This window comes from Vanellus vanellus (genome assembly GCF_965231255.1).
Source record: "Vanellus vanellus genome assembly, chromosome: 2".
NCBI classification, from domain to species: domain Eukaryota; kingdom Metazoa; phylum Chordata; class Aves; order Charadriiformes; family Charadriidae; genus Vanellus; species Vanellus vanellus.
The window spans coordinates 65,771,004-65,794,233 of NC_138906.1; the positions used below are offsets into that span (position 1 = coordinate 65,771,004).

General features: G+C 40.2%; 1 protein-coding gene across 1 annotated transcript in view; it reads left to right on the forward strand.

The window, feature by feature from the left end:
• The first annotated feature begins 365 nt into the window (after window positions 1–365).
• The window catches only part of COL15A1 (collagen type XV alpha 1 chain), a 154,020-nt gene continuing 131,155 nt past the window's right edge, over window positions 366–23,230 (forward strand). The window contains exons 1-2 of the mRNA XM_082479653.1: window positions 366–490; window positions 619–701. Of these exons, the coding sequence (XP_082335779.1) occupies window positions 480–490; window positions 619–701 (94 nt within the window). The 5' untranslated portion in view covers window positions 366–479. The remainder of the gene's footprint in view (window positions 491–618; window positions 702–23,230) is intronic.

Below are 23,230 nucleotides of genomic sequence, written 5' to 3' on the forward strand. Positions count from 1 at the left end.
AGAGAAATATCCTATTCTGTATAAGAATGCATCTCATTAGCTACATAATGCTGGATGGAAGGAAGTTGGAGGTCATGTTTTATTGGATAAGTAAGTGGAGGTTATGAGTGGGCGGGGGGGAAGGGGAAGCTGGAGAAGCTATGCTAATATCTGTCAGGGTACACAGTAGTTAAAGACAGGACTGGATAATGACAACGTTGGTGTGGAGCATTAGGAGGTGTCTATCAGTAATTAAAGTAGGAAGTTTTCGGCAATGGTCTGACAGGAAAGTCTACACGGAGTCAGATTTCAGAGCTGGAGCACTGAATTGCAGTGAGTCACACAGAGAGGCTGAGAGCTGCCTTTGTTCCACTTGTGTCTGAACGTTGGAGGAGAAACAGCAGGCTCCAGTTTTTATTAACTTCTTATTTTCTTAAGCATAAAACTCATGTGTACTGAACTTTTTCCTCACTTGAGATCTTTCAACTGACTTTCAAAAAATGCTCTCATGGTAAGAACTCGCACTTCTAAATTTTACTTTTTCTTTTTTTCCCCTTATGTTTCTGTATTACACTCTTTGGTCTCCTTCTTTCCCACCCCCTCCCCTCCTTTTTTTTTTTTTTGGCACACCTGCTCCAGGCATGCCTGGTGGACCTGGGACTTGCTGCTACTGCTCTTTGGCTTGTCAATCCATGCTGGTTCAACAGCTCAGATCATAGAAGGTAAGACTTCTCCAAACCATGTTTATAAACTGAGAATAAGGGTTAATTTTAAGATATGCTTTCCTAATATGAAAAGAGACTCTGCATTTCAGATCTTTGTTTTCTCTGCTGCTTACTGTTCTTCGTTTCATATAGGGAAGCTGCTGCAAGTTAAGAGCTTAAAATGGCATTCATTCTGGGAAAGGGAAAATAAATACTTTGGTAGATGTAAGGCAGCCTATCTCTCTCTGTAGTTCTTCAGAGTGTAATATCAACAGAAAGTACTTCAAAGAAATGGAGAATACCGAACTTTCTTGGGTGTATCATGTCAAAGAAAGGTAGCAGAAAGCAATTAGGGTAGATGTATGTGTCACTCTGGAGATGTAAGGAATGTGCCAGGCACAGTGTGAGTGCAAAGGCACAGATGTGGTGCTTGTTCCAGTCCACAAAGATTTCTGCCGGTAAGTGTCTGAGCAAATTGACATTTTCAGATCTCTTGAATTAAATGTTTAGTTTTACCAGCCTAGCCTTTATGGACTTCCACTGAAAAGTCTGTAATTTCAAATCATATGTTCTTGTAACAGAGCCAAATCCCTCAGCATCTGTGGAAGACATAGCCGCAAATTTAACTTGAGAGAGAGAACATTGATTTAAAAGTTTATATGTAATTTTGAGAAAAGTGAAAAAGCTTCATGTATTTCATGCTTTTCCATTATGGGCAATGATACGTATGTCAAAAAGAATTTTTTACTATCTTATCAAAAATAGTCTGAATTTGTGATGTAAATGACCCCTAGATAACTATGTGATAGGAGCATTAGAAATTATTGAAAGGAAGCAGATATTGCACATGAAGACTTTAATGCTACTCCGAATGTTTTTTTTTTCCTTTTTGACTGACATTGCCATAGACTAGATGGTGCACATAAGAGACAAAACTCTAGGTAGTTATTTCAGTAGGAGAAAAAAACAGATTAGTTATCACTAATAAATGCTGTAAGTGCAGATGAGAAATATGTAACGCTGTATGTAACAGATAATTAATTAAGGAAACAAACTGGAACCAGCTATAAGAATGAGGAAAATGTTAATTCTATGTCTGAATAGTGACAGAAACACTATATGTTTCATATACATTGGGGATAAATCTGTTACATCAAGTGAAAATATTTTTCTTGAGCTGATGGATGACAGTACTGTGAGTGAGGTCTGGACAAGAGAGAATCAAAGTTTGGCACATAAAAGTTAATAAGCAGAAGCTCATTAAAACTACAAGCACAGTGATAAAAAGAACAAATATTAATTTGACACACAATTTCTTTTTTGGTGGATCTATGCCAATTTCTATTACCTGAAGCTTTGGTTCTTTAAATATCCTACCTTGTGAAAGTCAGATCAGGATTCAGAAGTAGGAAAGATAACCCCCACTGATATAGGACAGTTGCTTCCTGTGCAGAATCTTATTACTGCTGCAAGGACTCCTAACCTTACCGTGAATGAAGATCAAGTTGGGTTATGCCAGCCTTCTTAGATCACTGGAGTCTCAGAGACTGTTCTGGGAACGTGTTCCTGTATGATTGTCCTAGCCTAATATTCTCCCCCCCTCATGTATTGGTTAATAAAAAAGTTGCTGTTCCCAAATGTTCATTAAACTTTTTTACATCTGATTTTTAAGTGCCTAACATAATAGGGATCTCGTGCTTTCAATTCCACAAATATGTTACAAGCAATATTTTCTGGATGCTGTGTTTAAATGTTTTTGTCTCCTGAAATTGTGTTGAGTGCTAGAAATAAGAATAATCTTCATCGTGCAAATGCATGAAAGATATAAGTTCTCCCTGTAACTAGTGAAGAGTGAAGAGGTATATACTTCAAATCTTTTAGTCTAACTATTGCAGAAATAACCTCTTTTTCCTTTCCCACAGTTCCTTTTAGTAATAGAGTGCATAGAAATAAACTGTGGATTTAAGATTAAAAATTTTGGAGTCACAGCGAGATGAATTGACCCTCAGGTATTCAGGCCTTTTGCTGCTAAACTTACGCTTTATCCAGTGTCCATTATGTCCCTGTGTGCTTTAAGATTATTGCTTTCCAGGATTCTCCAACCCATTGAATGTGCTGAATGGGTGACCTCTCCTCTGTCTCCCCATAGCACATATTTATATCTCTAAATTCCTTTTTATATAAGAGGAACTCGGAATGAGTAAATGTGAGTTTAAAGGAACAGTGCAGGTGCTTTCTGCTGTACTATTGTACAGGCTATATGCAAAAGGAAAAAAAAATACCTTGAGATGTTCTTGAGTGGGTTAAATACTGTCAAGAAAATTGCTCATGGATTAAATTATTCACTGAGGGATGGGGAAGGAGTAACTTATTTTTTACAAACCTGCAGACAAAACAATGACTCTCAGAGAGTTTAGAGGAGAAAAAATTGTCATCTTTGCCTTCACCAATCAGACAACCTCTTCAATGAGGTCTAGTGAATTTGCTTACTGGTATGTGATTAGACAGCTATAGCCTTGTCTTCATGTTTTCCCCAGGGGAGCACCAAAATGTGAAGGCGGTGAAGGGTGCAGATAAAAACAAAAGCCTCAGCGGCTCTCCAGCAAAGAGCTTGAGCTGTACCATGACTTTGTGAGGGATATTAGAAAGATTAGTTAGAAAATTTTGATTTGTTTCCTACCAGGAAAAGTATTTTTTACCAAGGCTTGTTCTTCTTGCGGACATAGAATAATTATATACAGTTCCTACAGAAAAGGAGGAAACAAACAGAAAGGGTGATGGGAAAGTGTAGGGGGAAAATTCAAATGGCAGTCTTTGAAATTTTTTGAGATCTTCTGGGTTTTAGTTAACTTTTTAGTGAATTTGTGTGATGTTGGGACTTTTGTTTCAGTAGAAGTGTTGCTTTCTTTTCCAAATCCTAGAATGTCTGACTACTGCTTCATCGTAAAATGGGACAGACAGTAAAATGGAGTATTTAAAACCTTATAGTTAAAATCATGAGTTACTAATTAGTACACAGTACCAGCTGAAGACCCTTCAAAATGACATCTGTTTAGCTTGTTAAAATTCAGTTTGATATCTGTTATGTAATTTGTAGATCAAGCTATGTGTTATGACATTATGTAAAAAAAAGAATAAATTAATTCATAATTTTCAAATTCTATTGTGTGTTCTGCAAATTGATGGGATTTGGTCACTGTTTCACCAAAACTCTTAAGAAATACTTGGATCGTGCTTTAGAGAGAAACTGAACAGGAGTTCTGAAATCTCAGCAGTTCCTGTGAGTTAGAATTCTGAATTTGTACTTACTCTGTTGGAAGATTTTAGTCCCTTTCACTATGGCTAGCATTGCACATGTACAAAAAGGTAAGGAATAATGCACCTTCTTCCTCTTCACCCAAATATGGTGTCATTTGAACTGTGGAGCGCTTTTGCAGTTTTTCTCCCATGTTCATGAATGTTACACAAATATAGTACCCTATTCTGCTTGGGTTTGTGCAGGAGCATTAAAGATATACTGGTGCCTTAATAAATAACTTCATCACTTCTCCTTTATTCTAATGACAACTAACCATGTATCTATCTGTACATAAAAGTGTAGTCTGTCTTTCTCTATCTGATATTGCCTTGTGGTACATGTACTTGGCCCTTAATTACACCTGATAATGTATCTTGATTTACATTGATTGCCCTGGCTGCCTTTTCTATGTTGCTTTGTATCTTCAACCACAAATTAAGTTAGTGAATAGAAGGTACTCAGAACACAGTCCTGAACATGCTAGTACCCAGACTGCGGACAGAACTAAAGTTATAAAATCTTGATGCTAACCCTGCTGAAGTTTGAACGATGGAGACCTCCTCATGACTTGCTCTAGCCTCTTGCAGAAGTCATATTTATTCTTCCAGGCTATCTAGGCTGCTGTCAGTGTTTTTCAGTTCTTGGCATTCAAATCAAGTCATGCCTTTAAAAAAAACATAGAAAAAAAATGTTTAAAAGTATGTGGTTCTGCAGTTTGTATTATGTTTATGTGCTCTAAAAGAAGCTTTACAAATTTCTCATTAACATCTGGGTTTTATTATTAGCCAGGCTGAACAGCATTTTCTTGCCCTACGTAACATGCTCAGCAATAGTTTACATAAAGTAAATATTTGTCTCTTTCCTTGGCTTTCTGTACACAGAATGGCTGTCATTGAGCTGTTGACATAAGCTTTGCACTCATGACCTGCTGAGTTTAATGGAGAAATCTGAATTATTGACTTTCATTGGCTGTTGATCAACTGGTGTGATTCATACAAGCAGCTAGCCTGTACTTCCCTTCACAATGAACTAACATAATGAGTGCAAATAAATATGTATATACATTTAAAATCTTGTTTCTATCAAGTAATTACTGTATGTGCTTTGAGTGTTATATGTGTACAATCATACTGACTTATGTGGTGATAGGGATGGCTCTTTCCTAAGACAGAACACAGCTACAGCAGTGCTGGTCTCTATGGAGCACAGTATTTTGTAAAGATAACTTAAAGTCTAAACTGGACAAACTACTGTGTATCTTTCAGAGGCGTATTCAGGCTGTTAGCAGCTGTTGTGCATGTTTTTAATGTGGAGCTGAGCCAGATTTCATAGTTGATAAAATGCCTTTTCATGCAAAACAGAGTTAATTTACTATAGAAAATCAGTTGGTTCAGTCAGGGTCATCTGTATGAGTAGCTGAAGAGATTGATAACACCCGTACAACAACCCTGATTTAGTAAATTTTTTCCATTTTGTTGCTATTTTAAATGGATTGGTTTTCCATGTAATACCCTCTAACATGCTAATTCTCTTGGCCAATGAACTATATGTTTGCTAAGCTACTCTACCAGGCAACAGAAGATTTTTTGGGGGACTTTTTGAGGCCTCAGAAGGGGAAACCAGCTGGGGTGGATATAACGTCATAACAGCTGTCTTAATTTCCTCCCCGAAGGTGTCCTTGTTACACTGGAAGCCTGGAGTAAGCAGTTGTTTCCATGATCTGAATAGAACTTAAAATCTCAATTGTGCTTCCATTTGCCACTAAATGATGTTTGAAGGACCTGCTCTGCTGAGAAAGGGCATACTGAAATATTTCTTTTCTATGTCGTTCTGGCTCAGCTATAGACAATTCAACACAAGGAATTTCTTGAAAGAAGTCCTAGTGGTCTCCTGAGTGTTTAAATGCGTATACATCTGTTTGTTTGGGCACTGCCATGCCTACTCAAAGATTTCCCACAGCCTTGTACTATAGCTGTGTTATACAATTTGTGTCCTATGCAGCAGCTGCTGTGTAAAAACTGCTAGTTCCAGGTACTCCAGGTACTTCTGGTAGTACCTGTTAACAAGCATCAATTTAATTAAAATGTTTCAACTGTGATTTATTTCTTATATGTTAAGGACAATGGCTGATCCTGATGATCTAGGGTTAGGTACTGAACTACTGCTTCTTGCTCCAGAAGTGAATGGATGACTGAAGAGAATGAGAAATACTGCTTTAAGTGGCTCGGAGTAGTTAGTAAAATACAGTGATTTACACTGTGTGCCAAGAATAGCCTTGGCTTGTTTGGTTCAAGCAGGTGAACACAGAGACAAACATAGATTTCAGCTGCAAGCTGCCATTTCAATAAATGAGCAGCAGAAGGGAAGATTTGATTGCACTATTTATGTTTGGGATATTCAAAGGGTTCCAAAGAACTTTTTCTTATTCTAACATGTTATTTCCAAATCAAACACTTGTTTTGGAGGCTGCCTGTCCCTTTGGCTCTGATTTCTTCCCCTTTCCTTTGGTATGTGAGCTGTGGATTGATTTGGTTTTTCTCATAGTGGTATCTCACATTTGATCAAAGTCGTGCAGTAGCCTTGCCAATTTATACAGTATGCCTTGGCTGGAAAGACAGTGAATTGTGCAATTTAGTGAAATCTGATTGCTTTATTTCAGAAGTCACTAATATTATCTATTTAAGAGAGGATATCTATTTACCAGCACTATTTCTAGGTCACCAAACAATCTTTTCACATTTGGCCAACCCACACAATTACAGCAGGTTTAAAAACCAACAAAATTAGCCAGCAATTTGGACTGTGGTGAATTCTATCCATGTAATCTTCCCATCTCTAGTAACTCCTGTTCCCAAACATGGAAAGTCACAGACATTGCAGACAGTAGAGTGCAGGTAGAATTCTCCCAAAGAATGAGTAAAATGGGCAAACCCTAATTTTAATGTATTTGCATATGAGGAGTGTGAAACACAGATGTATTCAGGATACTTTCTGGTGAGAAAGCCTTGGAAAAAGCAATAGACAGCTCTGAATGTGCCATGCCAAAGAATTGCAGTGTTTTAAATGAATATCTGTCTTACAGCCCAATATGAGGAGATCCAGGGTCTGAACCAAGTTTTTCTGAGGGGTTCTGAGAGGAACCAGGGTTTTTTGGAGGCACTCAAGTGTGTTCCATTCCAAACATCCAGTTGACAGAGGCCTGAAGCTAGTAACAGTGATTCAGTGATGAGATTTTAATTTAACAGCACTGTCATTCATGGTCTTTTGCTTCATCTTCAGTACAGAAGACAGAACAATAACAAGAATGGGCTTTGGACAGTTCACTCTATGCTTGGGAATCTCCAGGGTCTTATGACTCTAGCTCTACCTCCACTGCTGCCACTGAATTAACTTTTTGCTGTGATCGGTTCCTACCATAGTAACTTATAACTGCTCAGGTAGCATTAACTTCCAGTCCTATTTGTGGCATATTTTTCTCTGAACTGTGAAATCACAGTTCCATACGTCGTCAGAATGTCTGACTCTGCTTCTTGGGAAAGCTGAATATAGCTTCTGACTTTCTGTGTCTTTTTTTGGTGGTCAGTGACTAAGAGCATTATATTGCATGGTCATTGCTTATTGCATTTTATATTGACTTCCCTTCTTACAGTGATGCACATTACCTAACTCAAGGAGAACAGAATCCACCTAGAAGTAATTTTATATTTGTGCTGCCTGCTGAAGATTATGTTGATGACTCTTGAGAGAAAAGAATATTGCACCAAGGCATGCTTCAAATTTTCCTATAAGGGCTAGCTGTGTTGTGTGGATATTCTGAATAGCCCATAACTGCAGTTTACTGCAAAACAGTTTCAGAACATAAATCAGTGTGGCATCCAAGCTCTGATTCATCTCTGGTGATATTTCATATGACTAAAACAGTAAAAGGAAGCATACATGAAGTGGAAACAGGCTCAGGTGGGATGGCAGAAATATAGACACTGTGTGAGAGTACAGTAATGAGATCAGGAAAGCCAAAGCCCATGTGGAATCAAATCTAGCAAGTACACCAACAGCAAAAAGAAGACTAGAGAAAATGTGGACCTGCTGCTGAAAGGGGCAAGGAACCTGGTGACAGGGGCATGGAAACAGCCAAGGTACTCAATGCCTCCTTTACCTTGCTTTTTACTGGTAGGATTTCCCTTCGGGAAATGGACCTCCTGAGCCCACTGGAAAAGTCCTGAGCAATGAATATTTACCCTCCATTGAGGACTGAGTGAGGGAACATTGAAACCAGTTGGACATACGCAAGTTCACAGGACCTGATGGAATGCATCCATAAGAGCTGAACAAGCTGGCTGATGTAATTGAGATAGGACTCTTGATTATCTTTGGAAGATCCTGATGATCAGGAGAGGTTCCTGAGGACAGGAAGGAAGCCAATGTCACTCCTAATATCAAGAAGAGCAAGGAGTACGATCTGGGGAACTGCAGGCTGATCAGCTCACCTCAGTCCCTGGGAAGGTGTGGGAATATATATATAATCGTGGAAGCCATTTCCAGACCCAGTAAGAACAAGGTGATTAGGTGTAGTCAGCACATATTTGTGCAAGAGAAAATCATGCCCAAGAACCTCATAGCTTTCTGCAATGCAATGACAAGCTCAGTGGGTGAGGGAAAGACAGTTGATATTTGTGGTCTTGACTTGTGTAAGACTTTCAATGCTCTCTCCTGTAACATACACGCTGATAAACCATGAAGTATGGACTAGATAAGTGGACAGTGAGGTGGACCAACAACTGTGTGAACTACATGTGCTTGAAGGAGTGTAATCACTGGTCCAGCTGGATGCCAGTTACTACTGGTGTACTCTGTGGTGCACACTGAGACCAACACTTTTTAACATCTTCGTTAACCACATGGATGATGTGATAGATGGCACCCACAGCAAGTTTGCAGATGATACAAAACTGGGAGGAGTAGCTGATACATGGGGCGGTTGTGGTGCCATTCAGAGAGACCTTGACAGGCTGGAAAAACATATCAATAGAAATCTCCTGACATTCATCAAAGGAAAATGCCAAGTCCTGCACCTGGTGAGGATTAACCTAGTACAAGCTGGGGTAAGACTGGCTGGAAAGTAGCTTTGCTGAAAAACTTGGAGTTTTTTGTGGACAAGCTGATCACGAGCTAGCAATGTGCCCTGTGGCAAAGAAGGCCAAGAGCACCCTGGGCTGTGTTTGGAAAAGCATAGGCAGCAGGATGAAGGAAGTGATCCTTCCCTTCCTCTCAGTGGTGAGGCCACATCTGGACTACCGTGTCCAGCTCTGGGCTTCCCAGTGTAGGAAAGACATGGACATACTGGACAAGTCCAGTTACGGGAAACTGAAATAATTAAAGGACTGGAGTGTCTGTCTTACAGCAGCAGTGTGCTGAATCTGCTCTAGTTTATCAATGTCTTTCTTTTACTGGGGTACCAAAACCAGATGCAATATTCTACGTGTGGTCTAATGAGTGTCAAGTAAAGGGGAATAATCTTTTCTGTCCTGCTAACAGCTGTGCTCCTGTCATTACAGCCAACAATGCTGTTTGCAGCCGTTGGTGCTTGGGTGTGCTGTTGGCTCATGTTGAGTGTGCTGCCTACCGGTACTGGACCCCCACAGCCTTTTCCCCAGAGCTGTTGCTCAGCCTGTATTCTTGAAAAGACTTCTTCTGTGACTGGTGCAGGATTTTACATTTGTCCTTGTTGAATTTTATAAGATTCCTGTTGTCCCATTGCTCCAGCCTTTCTAGCTCACTCTAGATGGCAGCCTTGACCCTGAGCACATCAATTGCTTCTTCCTCCCTCCACTTTGATGTGACCTGCAAATTTCATGAGACCACTGCATTGCCTCCTCAAGTCACTGGTAAAGATGTTAAACAGGATAGATCCCAGAGTAGACAGCTCTGGTCCGCTGGTTACCTCAAGGTAGAGAATTAACCACTGCTCTCTAAGCCCAGTCATCCAACCGGTTATTTACCAGTGTAGCTGCAGTGAGAGTTACACTTCCTAATCTAGATAGAAGAATATTGTGTCAATGCTTGCAGAAGGGTTAGAATGGCTGACTGGTCTAAGACACTAGTTTTAATTATTTGGTTAATTACGAAGTTATGTATCTACATAAAAGTTACCTAGACTGGCTCTTTTGTGCCATTCAGAACAAAGGACCAAGCTAGACTTCTAGATTTCTATGTACATACCTATCCATATCATTGTAGGGAGCTTACATGGTAGTGTAAAAACCTGAACATCAGCTGAGTTATCCTCTTGCAAACATAGGCTTCTACAAGCTGCAGCTAGTCACTACATGCATAAGAAGACTTTATTTTTAGAGCTTTGTTTTCTTTCTTTCTTTCAGTGACCAAATTGTCAAATTTCTGAAGTGACAGAGAACTGAGTCTTCTATGAAAGACAAAATTGTGAGTGGTATCTAAGACAAAATACTCTGACAGCTAAGTTGTCCACATTTAGATCTCAACAAATGCAATCAAAACTGACAGACCACAGACATTTCTGAGTCCAGACTGAAATGTACATATGGATAGTGCTCTCTGAGTGCATAAGGTAGAGATCCAAATAACTTTATGTGTAGATCTCAGAATCAAAGTTCTTGAAAGTGCTTTGTTTGCCTGAGAAAGATGAAGCTTAGAGTAAGCCATTTGGATTAAGTTATTTTGCAAGGGTCACTGGAATATGTGCAATATGGGCAGACAGAAATAGCACTTTCAGCTCAGAGAAGCCCTTCATCAGTTTTGTAGCAAGAGTACTACAGAAGAAAACAAGATTGTGAGTCTGACAATAGGATCTTCATTTATGTTTCCAAACGTGTGTGTATAGAACAAATAAATACATGAAAAAGAAGTGCTTTCTACTTCCCCCAAGGAAAGAAGATGGTGGAGGACAATTTGCTCCAAGTATTTTCAACTTGATTTTTCAACAGTGTCACTCAAACTTCAGAGCGTATCTGTTATGTGCAATCAGTTTCTGTTTAGGAGGTACTATTTACTCAGACTGTCATTATATAGCATTCTACTTAGGTAAGCTGTTTAACTAGACAACACTACATGATTTTTATGGGCCACAAAAGAAGAGATGTCAGTTTTGTCCTGGGGCACAGTAGTGGAAGAAGACCAACTACCTCACTAAAGCTAAACAAACCAAACTGAAAATGCCTTTTAATGGAAATAACTACCTGACAGCGAACTTATCTGAACACCTCAGGTAGAATGCAGTCCCATAATTAAAAGTGGCACCTAGAAAGAGCAGATCTGTTTGGCATGGGAAAGGAAATATGTAGCTTTTCTACATGCATTATTGCCTCTTCCTTGATGGTGCCAAAGAAGCTGAACAGATGACAGTATGTATCAAGTCCTTTTTTCCCCACCATTACGTGTATATACTGCATGATAATATGTTTGATGTCTTAATTTGATGACTAACAGCCATCGTATTTAAGCAAACATTGCAGTGTACGTTGTTTCTTGAAATACGTTAATTAAAAGTTGTTGGTGTTTGTGCCTGTGTTTTTTTTCTGTCCCACAGAAAACTTCTGGCTCAGTACTGTTATGTTTCATTAGAAGGTATATCTTCAGGAGGCAAAGCGTTGTTGTGGACAACTGAAAAAAAATGTACTAGTAGCTTGTTTAATTATTGGGCAGCAACGTGTACATGGTGGTCTACAAAGCAAAGTATGTAGTGGTGAAAAAAATTAGGGGAAAATTATGCAAAAACTAAGGCTTTTCTAGGGATTCTCTCATATTTGGAATTCCTAACATCAAAATATCCATTGATCAGGCTCAACAATCCTCCTTGCTAGTTCATTGGCTGCATCACAGAGTGAGGTGTGAGGGAATGGTGCCTCTCCACAGTGTGGATCTTTATTTCTGCCATCCCACTTTGGTTAACTACATACTAACTTAATACACTGCATCACTTCTGTGAATATGATGCTTTTTTATTCTCAGAGGGCCAAAGTGTTAGCATTTCTTAGTCTTCAGCTTTTCACAAGCTGTTCCAGTTCCATCTGTTTCAACGGTTTGCCAAACCAACATAGCTCTTGACTTGGTAGGAAGAACCACTCATCTACAATGAATGCTCCACAGTAGTACTGCCATTTTGCAGTCCTTGTAAGTGTGTGTATGTATGAATCCAACCTTTTCCTGCTATTCACTGTAAAAAACAAGCAAACATTTCATCCTTTTCAGACTAGCTGTGAATGTGGTTTAACACACGTGGTTTGATTTTTTCTTTTTCTGTCTTTAGTTTTCTTTCAGATGCAGGAAAGGTATATGACACATGCAAGTTTTATCAGCTGAAAAAATCTGGCTCTTGATCAAAAGAGCCTATCAGTTATTGGGGTGAAATGGTATAAATGTAAAAACACTTATCTGAAAGAGTTTTAAATTTTTAATTAGATTTCTATAATATACAATATAGTAGTGTATAGCTGCATTTGTTTTTAACAAATACTTGACAGAACTCAAATACTGCAAAGGTGGCCTTACCTTAGCTAAGGTTGCTAATACTGCTAACCAAGGCCTTGATTCTACATATATATTTCTTGCTGTGGTGGGGGTTTTTTGTTTGTTTTTGGGTTGGCTTTTTTTTTTTTTCCTGATCCACTTATAGAGAAACATATCTATCATGAGACGTGAATCTGACAAATAAGTACTGCATGGTAATTTCCTAGCCCAGAGATATGATGAATGGAGGAGTCGGGGTGGTGTTCAGTATGACTCTGAACATGCTTAAAATTTAAAAGATGCATTCTCAGTGGAAAAAATAAACAAATCACTGGTGACCTGAAGTATTGTGGCTCCCTTTTATACTTCTCTTACAGAATTTCAAAAGCTAGAACAGAATTGTGGCAACCCTGTAACTGCTTTGCCCACACCACCTTTGAATTGTCCAACAAGGAGGTTTTCATCATTTCTCTTCAAATATTACCCTTCAGAACACAAATTTTTTCTTTGTTGATCAAAGTTGCTTTTTATTTCTGACAAGACATAATCAGTGGGAAAAGACTGCTGCTCCAACCAGGAATGAATGCAGACACCCATGTATTTACAGTATGAATATTAAATGAATAATGAGCAGCTCTATGGGATGCTGAAGTTACTTGTTTCTGAAGCATCCTATTTCAAGATATATTGTTTCCATACACACTGCAGAATTGCCATAAAGAGTGTTCAGAAGAAGTAAGTGTCTCATTTAGCTCGTTAACTGAATGCAGTCAGTCAGTCAGCAAAACAAAACTTTACTAATAAATGCATGATTTGGTACAAATCTCTGAGGCAACTATGGGGAAAGCTAGATTACCTACATGAATACCTTGCCTTGCCATCTGTTCTGTGTATAATTACAATACTGATGCCATATGTTGAAGTATTTTGGAAACATTAACGAAGTAATTACTTACACTATCCTTGTGTGATATGTTTATTAGAGAAGAACAAAAATTATTTTTCCCCTGTCTGAATGCTTAGTGCTGCTGTGTTTTCTCTTCTTTATGGATAAATCTTTAAATGCAGATCAGTGCAACACAAACAATGCAGACCAAAATCCATGATGGAAAAGTCATGTAGAACAGTCTATTGGAGTGACACCGTCATCCAAGTTGTTGGTAGCTAGTGTTTATTTTCTTATTGAGGAAGCTGGGACAACTGAGTGCCTCTAACTCCTTTTGGCCTTTCCATTTTTGATTCCAAGTACATAGAAGGAGCAGACTTTCATTCAGAAACTAGAAGAGGTGGGGAGGCAGTCAGCACTTTTCTCCACATCCCCATGCATCTACACAAGAATCAGGGAGGATCTCGGTCCCAATGCCTTTATCTTTCCTGAAGTGCAAGTGAATGAGTTTAACATGCCTCAGATGGTTCTCTACATACTCTATAATGATCATGACACAAAAAGGCTTAAAATACACCTTGTAATTTGTAGGGAAAGCCTAAAGATTGAGAATCACCTTCATGATATCTGGGGATTTCCCAAAATTAACCTCTCTTAGTCCAGTTTAGAAACTTCAAGCATTCTTCAGCATCCTTTAAGCATTCTTTAAGCAGCAAGATTAGCCCAGAGTATAAAGTATGTATACCTGGCATCCTCTCTCTCCTTACTGGTGCATCACCACTTTGTCAGCTCTTGTTCAATACTCTGTTACTGTTGACTTGTAAACCCTAAGTGTCTCTTATAAACTATGTTAGCCACACTGTGTCTCAAGAAGTTTTCACTCCTGGGTAAATTCATGACGTGAGCCCCTTCATCACTACATAGGGACGACAGAGTCAGGCTTTTCTCAGAGGATAAAACAGAGCAAAAGGACAAATAACAGTCAAAAGTTGCAAAAAAGAAAATTTTGATTGGACAAGTGGAAAAATTTTATTCATCATGACAGTGGTTAATTTCTGAAAGAGGTTGCTGAGAGAGGTTTTGAGATCTCCATCCTTGCGAGTGTCCTAAGCTTGACTAGACAAGGCTCTAAGCAACCTGCTTCTTCAGGTTAACCCTGTATTGAACAGCAGATTGGACTAGAATCATAGAATCATAGAATCATAGAATCAGTGAGGTTGGAAGGGACCTTTAAGATCATCAAGTCCAACCATTAACCTACCCTGATAAAAACACCACCACTCCTAAACCATGTCCCTAAGCACCTCATCTACCCTTTTCTTAAACACCTCCAGGGATGGTGAATCCACCACCTCTCTGGGCAGCTTATTCCAATGTTTAATAACCCTTTCAGTGAAAAAATGCTTCCTAATATCCAATCTAAACCTGCCCTGACATAACTTGAACCCGTTTCCTCTTGTCCTATCACTTGTCGCCAGGGAGAAGAGGTCAGCTCCCATCTCTCTAAAACCTCCTTTCAGGTAGTTGTAGAGGGTGATAAGGTCTCCCCTCAGCCTCCTCTTCTCCAGGCTAAACAACCCCAGATCCCTCAGTCGTTCCTCATAAGGTTTGTCCTCCAGACCCTTCACCAGCTTTGTAGCCCTTCTCTGGACACGCTCCAACACCTCAATGTCCTTCTTGTAGTGAGGGGCCCAAAACTGAACACAGTACTCGAGGTGAGGCCTCACCAGTGCCGAGTACAGGGGGATGATTACTTCCCTAGTCCGGCTCACCACACTATTCCTGATGCAGGCCAGGATGGTGTCGGCCTTCTTGGCTGCCTGGGCACACTGCTGGCTCATGCTCAGCCGGCTGTCCACCAACACCCCCAGGTCCTTTTCTGCCAGGCAGCTTTCGAGCCACTCCGCCCCCAGCCTGTAGCGCTGCATGGGGTTGTTGTGACCCAAGTGCAGGACCCGACACTTGGCCTTGTTGAACCGCATACCATTGGCCTCAGCCCATCTGTCCAGCCTGTCCAGATCCCTCTGCAGAGCCAATCTACCCTCAAGCAGATCAACACGCCCCCCTAGTTTAGTGTCGTCTGCGAACTTACTGAGGGTGCATTCGATCCCCTCATCCAGATCGTTGATAAAGATATTAAAGAGAACGGGCCCCAGCACCGATCCCTGGGGGACACCACTCGTGACTGGACACCAACTGGATTTAACTCCATTTACCACCACTCTCTGGACACGGCCATCCAGCCATTTTTTTACCCAACAAAGAGTATACCTGTCCAGGCCATGAGCAGCCAGTTTCTCCAGGAGAATGCTATGGGAAACGGTGTCAAAAGCCTTGCAAAAATCCAGGTAGATAACATCCACAGCTTTTCCCTCCTCCACTAAGTGGGTCACCTTGTCATAGAAGGAGATCAGGTTTGACAGGCATGACCTGCCTTTCACAAAGCCATGCTGACTGGGCCTGATCACCCTGTTCTCTTGCATGTGCCGTGTGATGGCACTGAGGATGATCTGCTCCATGACCTTCCCAGGCACTGATGTCAGACTGACAGATGACCTTTAGAGGACCCTTCTAAACTATTTTTTTCTGTGAGTTTTAAATAGACAACTTAAAGTTGGACTTTACATACTTAATTCCTTTGTGAATCTGGTTCTCAGTAACTTGCCCATGATCACAGAAAAAGACAGTTAAAGACCAGGAGAGTGGGTATAGGTAATACTATGAGACCTGGATCATGCTTGGCTGTCTTAATTCACTGCTGTTTCTGAAGCTTGTTAGAACAAGTTAGAGAGCTGTTAGGCTGCTAACACTAATTCAGCCATCAGTTACATTAAATCCAATATTTGCATGGAATCAAATAACTCTTTTCCACTTTACGTATTTGTCTAAAGATGGGTCAAAAAATGTACCCTTTTCCCTTTTCTCCTTTCCCTTTTCCCTTTCCTCTTCTCTGTTCTCCCTTATCCCACTTTCCTTTCTCTTTCCACTTCCCTTTCTCATTTTGTTTTGAAGTTCTGTAAAATAGTTGTGGGAAAAAAAATTGGAGCAGAACACAGGAATATGTTACTGTAACCCTATGACTTTTCATCTTTCCTCATGGTCCTGCTGATCATGAGGCTGAATAAACAATGCTCTTGTCCTCTCTTCTTAGGGGAGGGAGGGTGGAGGTGAAGGATTTTTGAAATGTTAAATGCTTTCTTGTTCTCTGTCCTTTCAGGGACTCATGGTCAGGCATATTATACTGACCACAAACTCTGTGGTCCATCCTTCTCTGCAGGTTTTGCACCCTTGCCTCAGAAAGACCCTATCACAGCGACCATAGTAGTATTAAATGACTCACAGGAAGGGAGGCCTTTGGGCATGTGCTCATTATAGTATCTGACCAATCAGCCCATGTCCAGTCTATCAATCTTCCCCAGAAGGACTTAGTAACCTCCTCACCTGTGTGTTAATCTTAAGTATTGTTTCATCATGGACCATATTTTCTGCTCAGCAGCATGATGCTTAATAATCCTGATCACAGAATCACAGAATCACAGAATTATCAGAGTTGGAAGGGACCTCTAGAGATCATCTAGTCCAACTCCCCTGCTAAAGCAGGATTGCCTAGAGCACATTACTCAGGACTGCATCCAGGCGGGTCTTGAAAATCTCCAGAGAAGGGGACTCCACAACCTCCCTGGGCAGCCTGTTCCAGTGCTCTGTCACCCTCACCGTAAAGAACTGTTTCCGTGTATTTGAACGGAACTTCCTGTGTTCTAACTTGTGCCCATTGCCCCTTGTCCTGTCACTTGGAACCAATGAAAAGAGCCTGGCTCCATCTTCCTTCAACCCACCCTTTAGATACTTGTATGCCATAATAAGGTCTCCCCTCAGCCTTCTCTTCTCCAGGCTAAAGAGTCCCAGCTCTCTCAGCCTTTCCTCATAAGGCAGATGCTCCAAGCCCTCAATCCTCTTAGCTGCCCTACACTGGACTCTCTCCAGTAGTTCCCTGTCCCTCTTGAACTGGGGAGCCCAGAACTGGACACAGTATTCCAGTTGTGGCCTCACCAGTGTAGAGTAGAGGGGGAGAATGACCTCCCTCGACCTACTGGCCACACTCTTCCCTATGCAGCCCAGGATTCCATTGGCCTTTTTGGCGACAAGGGCACATTGCTGGGCCATGGATAATTTACTGTCTACCACAACCCCCAGATCCTTCTCCTCCAAGCTACTTCCCAGCAGGTCAGCCCCTAACCTGTACTGGTGCCTAGCATTCTTCCTCCCCAGGTGCAGGACCTTGCACTTGGTTTTGTTGAACCTCATTAGGTTCTTCTCTGCCCAGCTCTCCAGCCTGTCCAGGTCACGCTGGATGGCAGCACAGCCCTCTGGGGTGTCAGCCACCCCACCCAGTTTGGTATCATCAGCAAACTTGCTGAGGATACACTCTGTCCCCTCATCCAGGTCATTAATGAATATATTAAACAAAATTGGACCAAGTATTGACCCCTGGGGGACACCACTGGTTACAGGCCTCCAACTAGACTCTGTGCCGCTGATCACAACCCTCTGAGTTCTGTCCCGCAGCCAACTCTCAATCCACCTCACTGTCACCTCATCTAGCCCATACTTCCTCAGCTTCCTAATGAGGATGTCATGGGAGACAGTGTCAAAAGCCTTGCTAAAGTCAAGGTAGATGACATCCACGACTTTCCCCTCATCCAGCCAACCAGTTATAACATCATAGAAAGCTATCAGATTGGTCAAGCACGATTTACCCTTGGTAAATCCATGTTGACCACTTCCAATAACTTCCTGTTCCTCAACGTGTTTGGAGATGACATCCAGAATGAGTCGCTCCAATACCTTCCCAGGGACAGAGGTTAGACTAACCGGTCTGTAGTTCCCTGGGTCCTCCTTCTTGCCTTTTTTGAAGATTGGAGTGATGTCAGCCTTCCTCCAGTCCTCAGGCACCTCTCCTGTTCTCCATGACCGTTCAAAGACGATGGAGAGTGGTCTAGCAATAACATCCGCCAGCTCTCTCAGCACTCGCGGATGCATGCCATCAGGGCCCATGGACTTGTGAATGTCCAGCTTGGCCAAGTGGTCTCTGACACGGTCCTCCTCAACTGAGGGAAAATCTTCCACTCTCCAGACCTCCCCCTTTGCCTTCAGAGTGTGGGATTCATGAGGGACAGCTTTAGCAGTGAAGACCGAAGAAAAGAAGGCATTCAGTAACTCTGCCTTCTCTGCGTCCTCCACCACTAGGGCACCTGTCTCATTCACCAGTGGGCCTACATTTTCCCTAGTCTTCCTTTTTCTATACTCCTGATATAATCCTGATATACATGTAAAATATCCTGACTCTATAATCCTGATATACATGTAAAATATCCTGCTCTTTTCAGTCTAGTAGAGAAGTGGGGAGACCAGTACTGTAATAATGGGGAACTGGAGCAGTCTCTTTTCAAAAGAATAAGCCTCAAATTGCAACTTAATTTGAAAGTGAAATCCAGCATAAGAATCATGGGGCCATAAGGAACCACAGCATATCCTGTAAGCAGTTGACATATGCACCAACACCCACAGAAGTCCATGAAAGTCTTTCCAGTGACTTAAATAGGCTTTGCATTATGTAGATGCTGTAGCTAAATTCCTAATCATTCCATGAAAATTTCATGAAATCACAACTTTAGCTGTTTGCGACAGAGGCTGAATGCACCTCTGTGTTAATACAGGCAAACCTGTTACTACAGTGACTGCGATGACATTAGCTCCCAGATTATTGTCCTTCTCCTACTGCACAAGTTAAACTCTCAATATAAAAAGTGAAGTCTCTGATTTCAAGAAGAATTTCTCCAAAAAAAAAAAAAAATCAAGTCCTGAGCATGGAAAAATGTCTAAAGGCAGAAAATGGAAAACTCTCTGCCAAAATTATTAATGATATCACTAGCATGATCAATATAGTACATAAGATCAATTGCCTTTTCTTGATGTTCTGTTTACATATATTTTCATTTTTACAATACAGAAGAGCATAGAGAGGAATTTCCCCTCTGTCTAACGCCTAGACATCATTTGTTACCTGGAGTTAGCTATTTTAAAATGCCAGATATGCTTACCTCAAATATAAAAAAAATAGTTCAGACCTAGAGGGCTCTGTACTACATAGGCCAGACTCCTAAAATATCATTTTTGGTGACTTTTTGAGCTAAGTTGTGGTTTATTGTTCTGATTCTGTGTTATTCCTGCTATATGCATATGTCACAGAAAACAGATAGCACTCTAGTTTAGAATAATCTACTGAACATGATCAAAGGTTCCCATCCTGCAATATTTATGTGCATTTTAAACTTTAAGCAGGCAAGAATTCTTTGCTGAAACTGGGGCTTATTAAGCTGCTAAAAGTTAATTGCATACACAAGTGATTGTAGGATCAGGGTTTGAATAAACAATGAAGAGTATGTGGGAAGATTAAGAAAACAAACATATATTTCTTCCCTTAGTTACCACAAATTCATAAAATGCAATCAAACCTATCACAAGTGTACACTCATTGTCTATACTACTACTTTCTCATAATTTTAACTCTACTGCTCAAACTGGAAATCAGTCACTGCTGGAAAAAGAATTGTGCCTTAGTTGTGTTACAAATCATGAATAAATTCTTATGTGTGTTCCTCATTATGTAAATTCTTACAGCTGTATGGCCTTACAAAGAAATACTTGGCAGAACCCTGTCTTTGAAGACTAAGAACCACTTGCCTTACATATTTCTTTGTGGCATTATATTAATCTGAGAACACATTTCATGTTTCTCTAGATACAAGAAAATTTTGACACCCAATTACACAAATCAGTTTTGTTCATTGATAGTTTTTCTTCACTTAGAAACCATTTGATGAATGTACTCTAAATATATACTGTTATTTTAATATAGCCAACAGACAAAGTTTGAGAGATGGAATGGCATGCGCTTTTTGAGAATCTCTTTCCTTGACAGACAAAAAAAAAAGGAGGTTGACATTTTTTTTACTGTGTCTGACAAAATGCAACAGCCTTGTAACTGCAAAACCTGAAGAATTTCAGAGATCAGTTTTGTCTGTGTTCATGGTGTCTTTTTTTGTGCCAAGGGGCTGACAAAGTCCATTGTAACTGTCATTTATTAAACTGTAGGTTCAGAATTGCATACAGGAATGTCCAGATTGTTCAGAGAGAAACTGTTATTTATAACTGCTTCCAGCCTGCTCTTTCTCTACATTAAAGCATTTTATGCGACAGCCAGCTGTTCAAACATATAGTTCTGTGTATGTAGAACATTGACACTTTACTTTGAAGTCCAGATCATTTCAAAAGAAACTGCCCTCCACTTTCTAAACTCAGTATTGGTACTGCCGCCTTCTCCCCCTGATGATTTTGAATTCCAACCAACTGAATGCAGTTTTTCAGTACTTGAATGTAACTCTTCTCAATAAAAGCTAATTGCAATGCATTGTGTTGAGACAGTCATTTTATATTCTTAGGTGTTTCTGTAACGACTCTGGCCCCTGGTTATAAACCAGCACATTTGTGAGGGGGGTTGATCTGTGTACCCAGAGTGGAGACATACAAGTGTGACACAGAGAGCAGCAGTTGATCTACAGACATTAATGAAGGAAAACTGCTTTTGGATACCCGTCAACTTTTAATAACTTTTGGTAGTAGCAGGTGGTCTCCAGTTATTACTAAAGGAAATGAACTTTTTTTGTGATAGTGGCTTAGTTCTTCCACACTCCTACATCAACATTCAGTCAGATGAACTGAATGCTAAAATGAATGCAAGAACTGGGAAGGACTTTTGTTGTTGTTGTTATTTTTTTAATTCTGGAAGGAATACAGCTCCTGTTTCTCCAGGCACAAGCTGATGAGAGAAAACATGCAAGGATTTTCAAGATTTGAAGGATTTAGGTTTCCCTATGGGCAATCTATTCTATAATTACTCATTTCAGATTTTCTTGTACTCTGCTTTGGGTACTAGCCATCACTGAAGACTGAAGCAAATAGATGTCTTGTGAGATAGGAAATGGGTGTCTTCATTGTTGCCAACAGCATAGGACTCACGGTGTACAGAAAAAAGTTGCCACTTGCTGAGGCTGTGCTAGGGTTTTTATTTACCTCTTATTTTTTCTGTTGCAGACCAAATTGGGTCTATTTACTGCTGGATATATCCTTGCATTTGAAGTTAAGCCAAGGCCACGGCAAACCTGCTATGATTAAACATAAATTTTTTTAGCTTGTACCTCTGCCTTCCTTAAAAAGGCTTATGTTTGCCTTGCTTACAAATTTCATTCTGGAAAGACTGCAGAAGTGAGAGAGAGCTGCAGAATCAGCTTCTATAGATTTCGCCATTATTCTAGACAAAATTCAGCATTTGCATTCCTTAGGCAATTCTGCCACACTCTTAAGAATCATAATAACAACAATAATTTGGATTTTTTAAAAAGTAAAGTGAAACTTTGAAGTTTTCTAAACATTCCCTCACTTTCCTCAGTAAATTCTGAAATGTTACTGAGCCTTGGAAACCTATTCTAACATCTCCCAGTTCAGCTGTGGTTCTTGAGACTCAAACTCTCAGCTCTGTGTCAGTCACAAGATGCAGAGAGCTCAGAGGGGCTCCCAGCTGTAGAAGTCCCATGATTTGAGACGCTCATAGCATTTGAATCAGGTCTTCTAGGGATGCTGGCTCAAAGGTGAGGAAGATAGAAAGACCTCTTGAGATTTTCATGCTCCCTGCTTTGAAGTCAAGGTTAGTCCAGGTTCTACTGGTCCAAGTGATGGGTCTTCCCAACTCCCAGCTTAGTCTCAGGGCTTCTTTGCTTATTGTTTTGGAGCTGAACACAGAACTTTGGTAGCCATGAAGTCCCTCTCTCTGGGGAATTCTGTATTATGGGGCCGTCCTGAAGCCATGAACCCTAGATGTCCAGTGAATTGAAAGAATCAGTCACAGTTTTATGTTTAATAACCAGTTTTACATAGCATGTCAGATCTGTCGAAAGAAGCATGCTTGTGTTTTAGCAGAAGTTCACTGACATTAACATGTTTTCTAAAAATCTTTAATCAGTAGGTTTTTTTGAAGATTCACTTTGTTAGAAAATTCCTTCTCACATCAGTTAGGAAAAAAAAAATCAGAGCTATGTACCTGAATAACAGGAGTAACTGTATGTCGTATTTACTGCTAGAAAAGAAAATTCAAGCAAGTTAAATGCTAAAATGAAAGCAAAAGCAATAGAAAACTGGGACCAGAGGGACTGAAATCTTGTTTTCTGCTACCTTGGATCCGAAACAGCATGCAGTGTGGTAAGGCCATAGTAGCATCATTGCTACCAGCACAACCTTGAAAAATGGAAACTGCTCAAAGAAAAGAGTAAGGGCAGATGGAATGTACTGAATCTTGTCAACATTCTTTTCAACATTAGTGACTGGGGCATGACCAAACTGGTGCAGACTAATGAGTGGTTCAGTCATTCTGTGCATGAGTTGGAAAAGTTCAGTGGACAATGGGGTGAAGGCAACACATTTGGGTCAAGACACTGTTTGAAAGATGGCTTCACTGCACAGAAATTAGAGGTTGTCCAACATAATTACGAATGCTTTATAAAAAATTGCTGTGAATTCCACAGATGTATATGGATTTCCTGGTGTACTGAACACATACAAGTTTTTGAACACACACAAAAAATTTTGAATGTCTAGGAACCTTATAAGAACTGTTGATATTGAAAGGACTTTTGTAGCAGCTGTAAATCACAGAAATGCATTTTCAACCACCTATATGGAGAGACTGTGAATTTGGTGCAAAATTTTGTTTTCAGAACTCCTGATAAAATTTTGTCTTAAATTACAAGATTTATAAATATCGAAGGG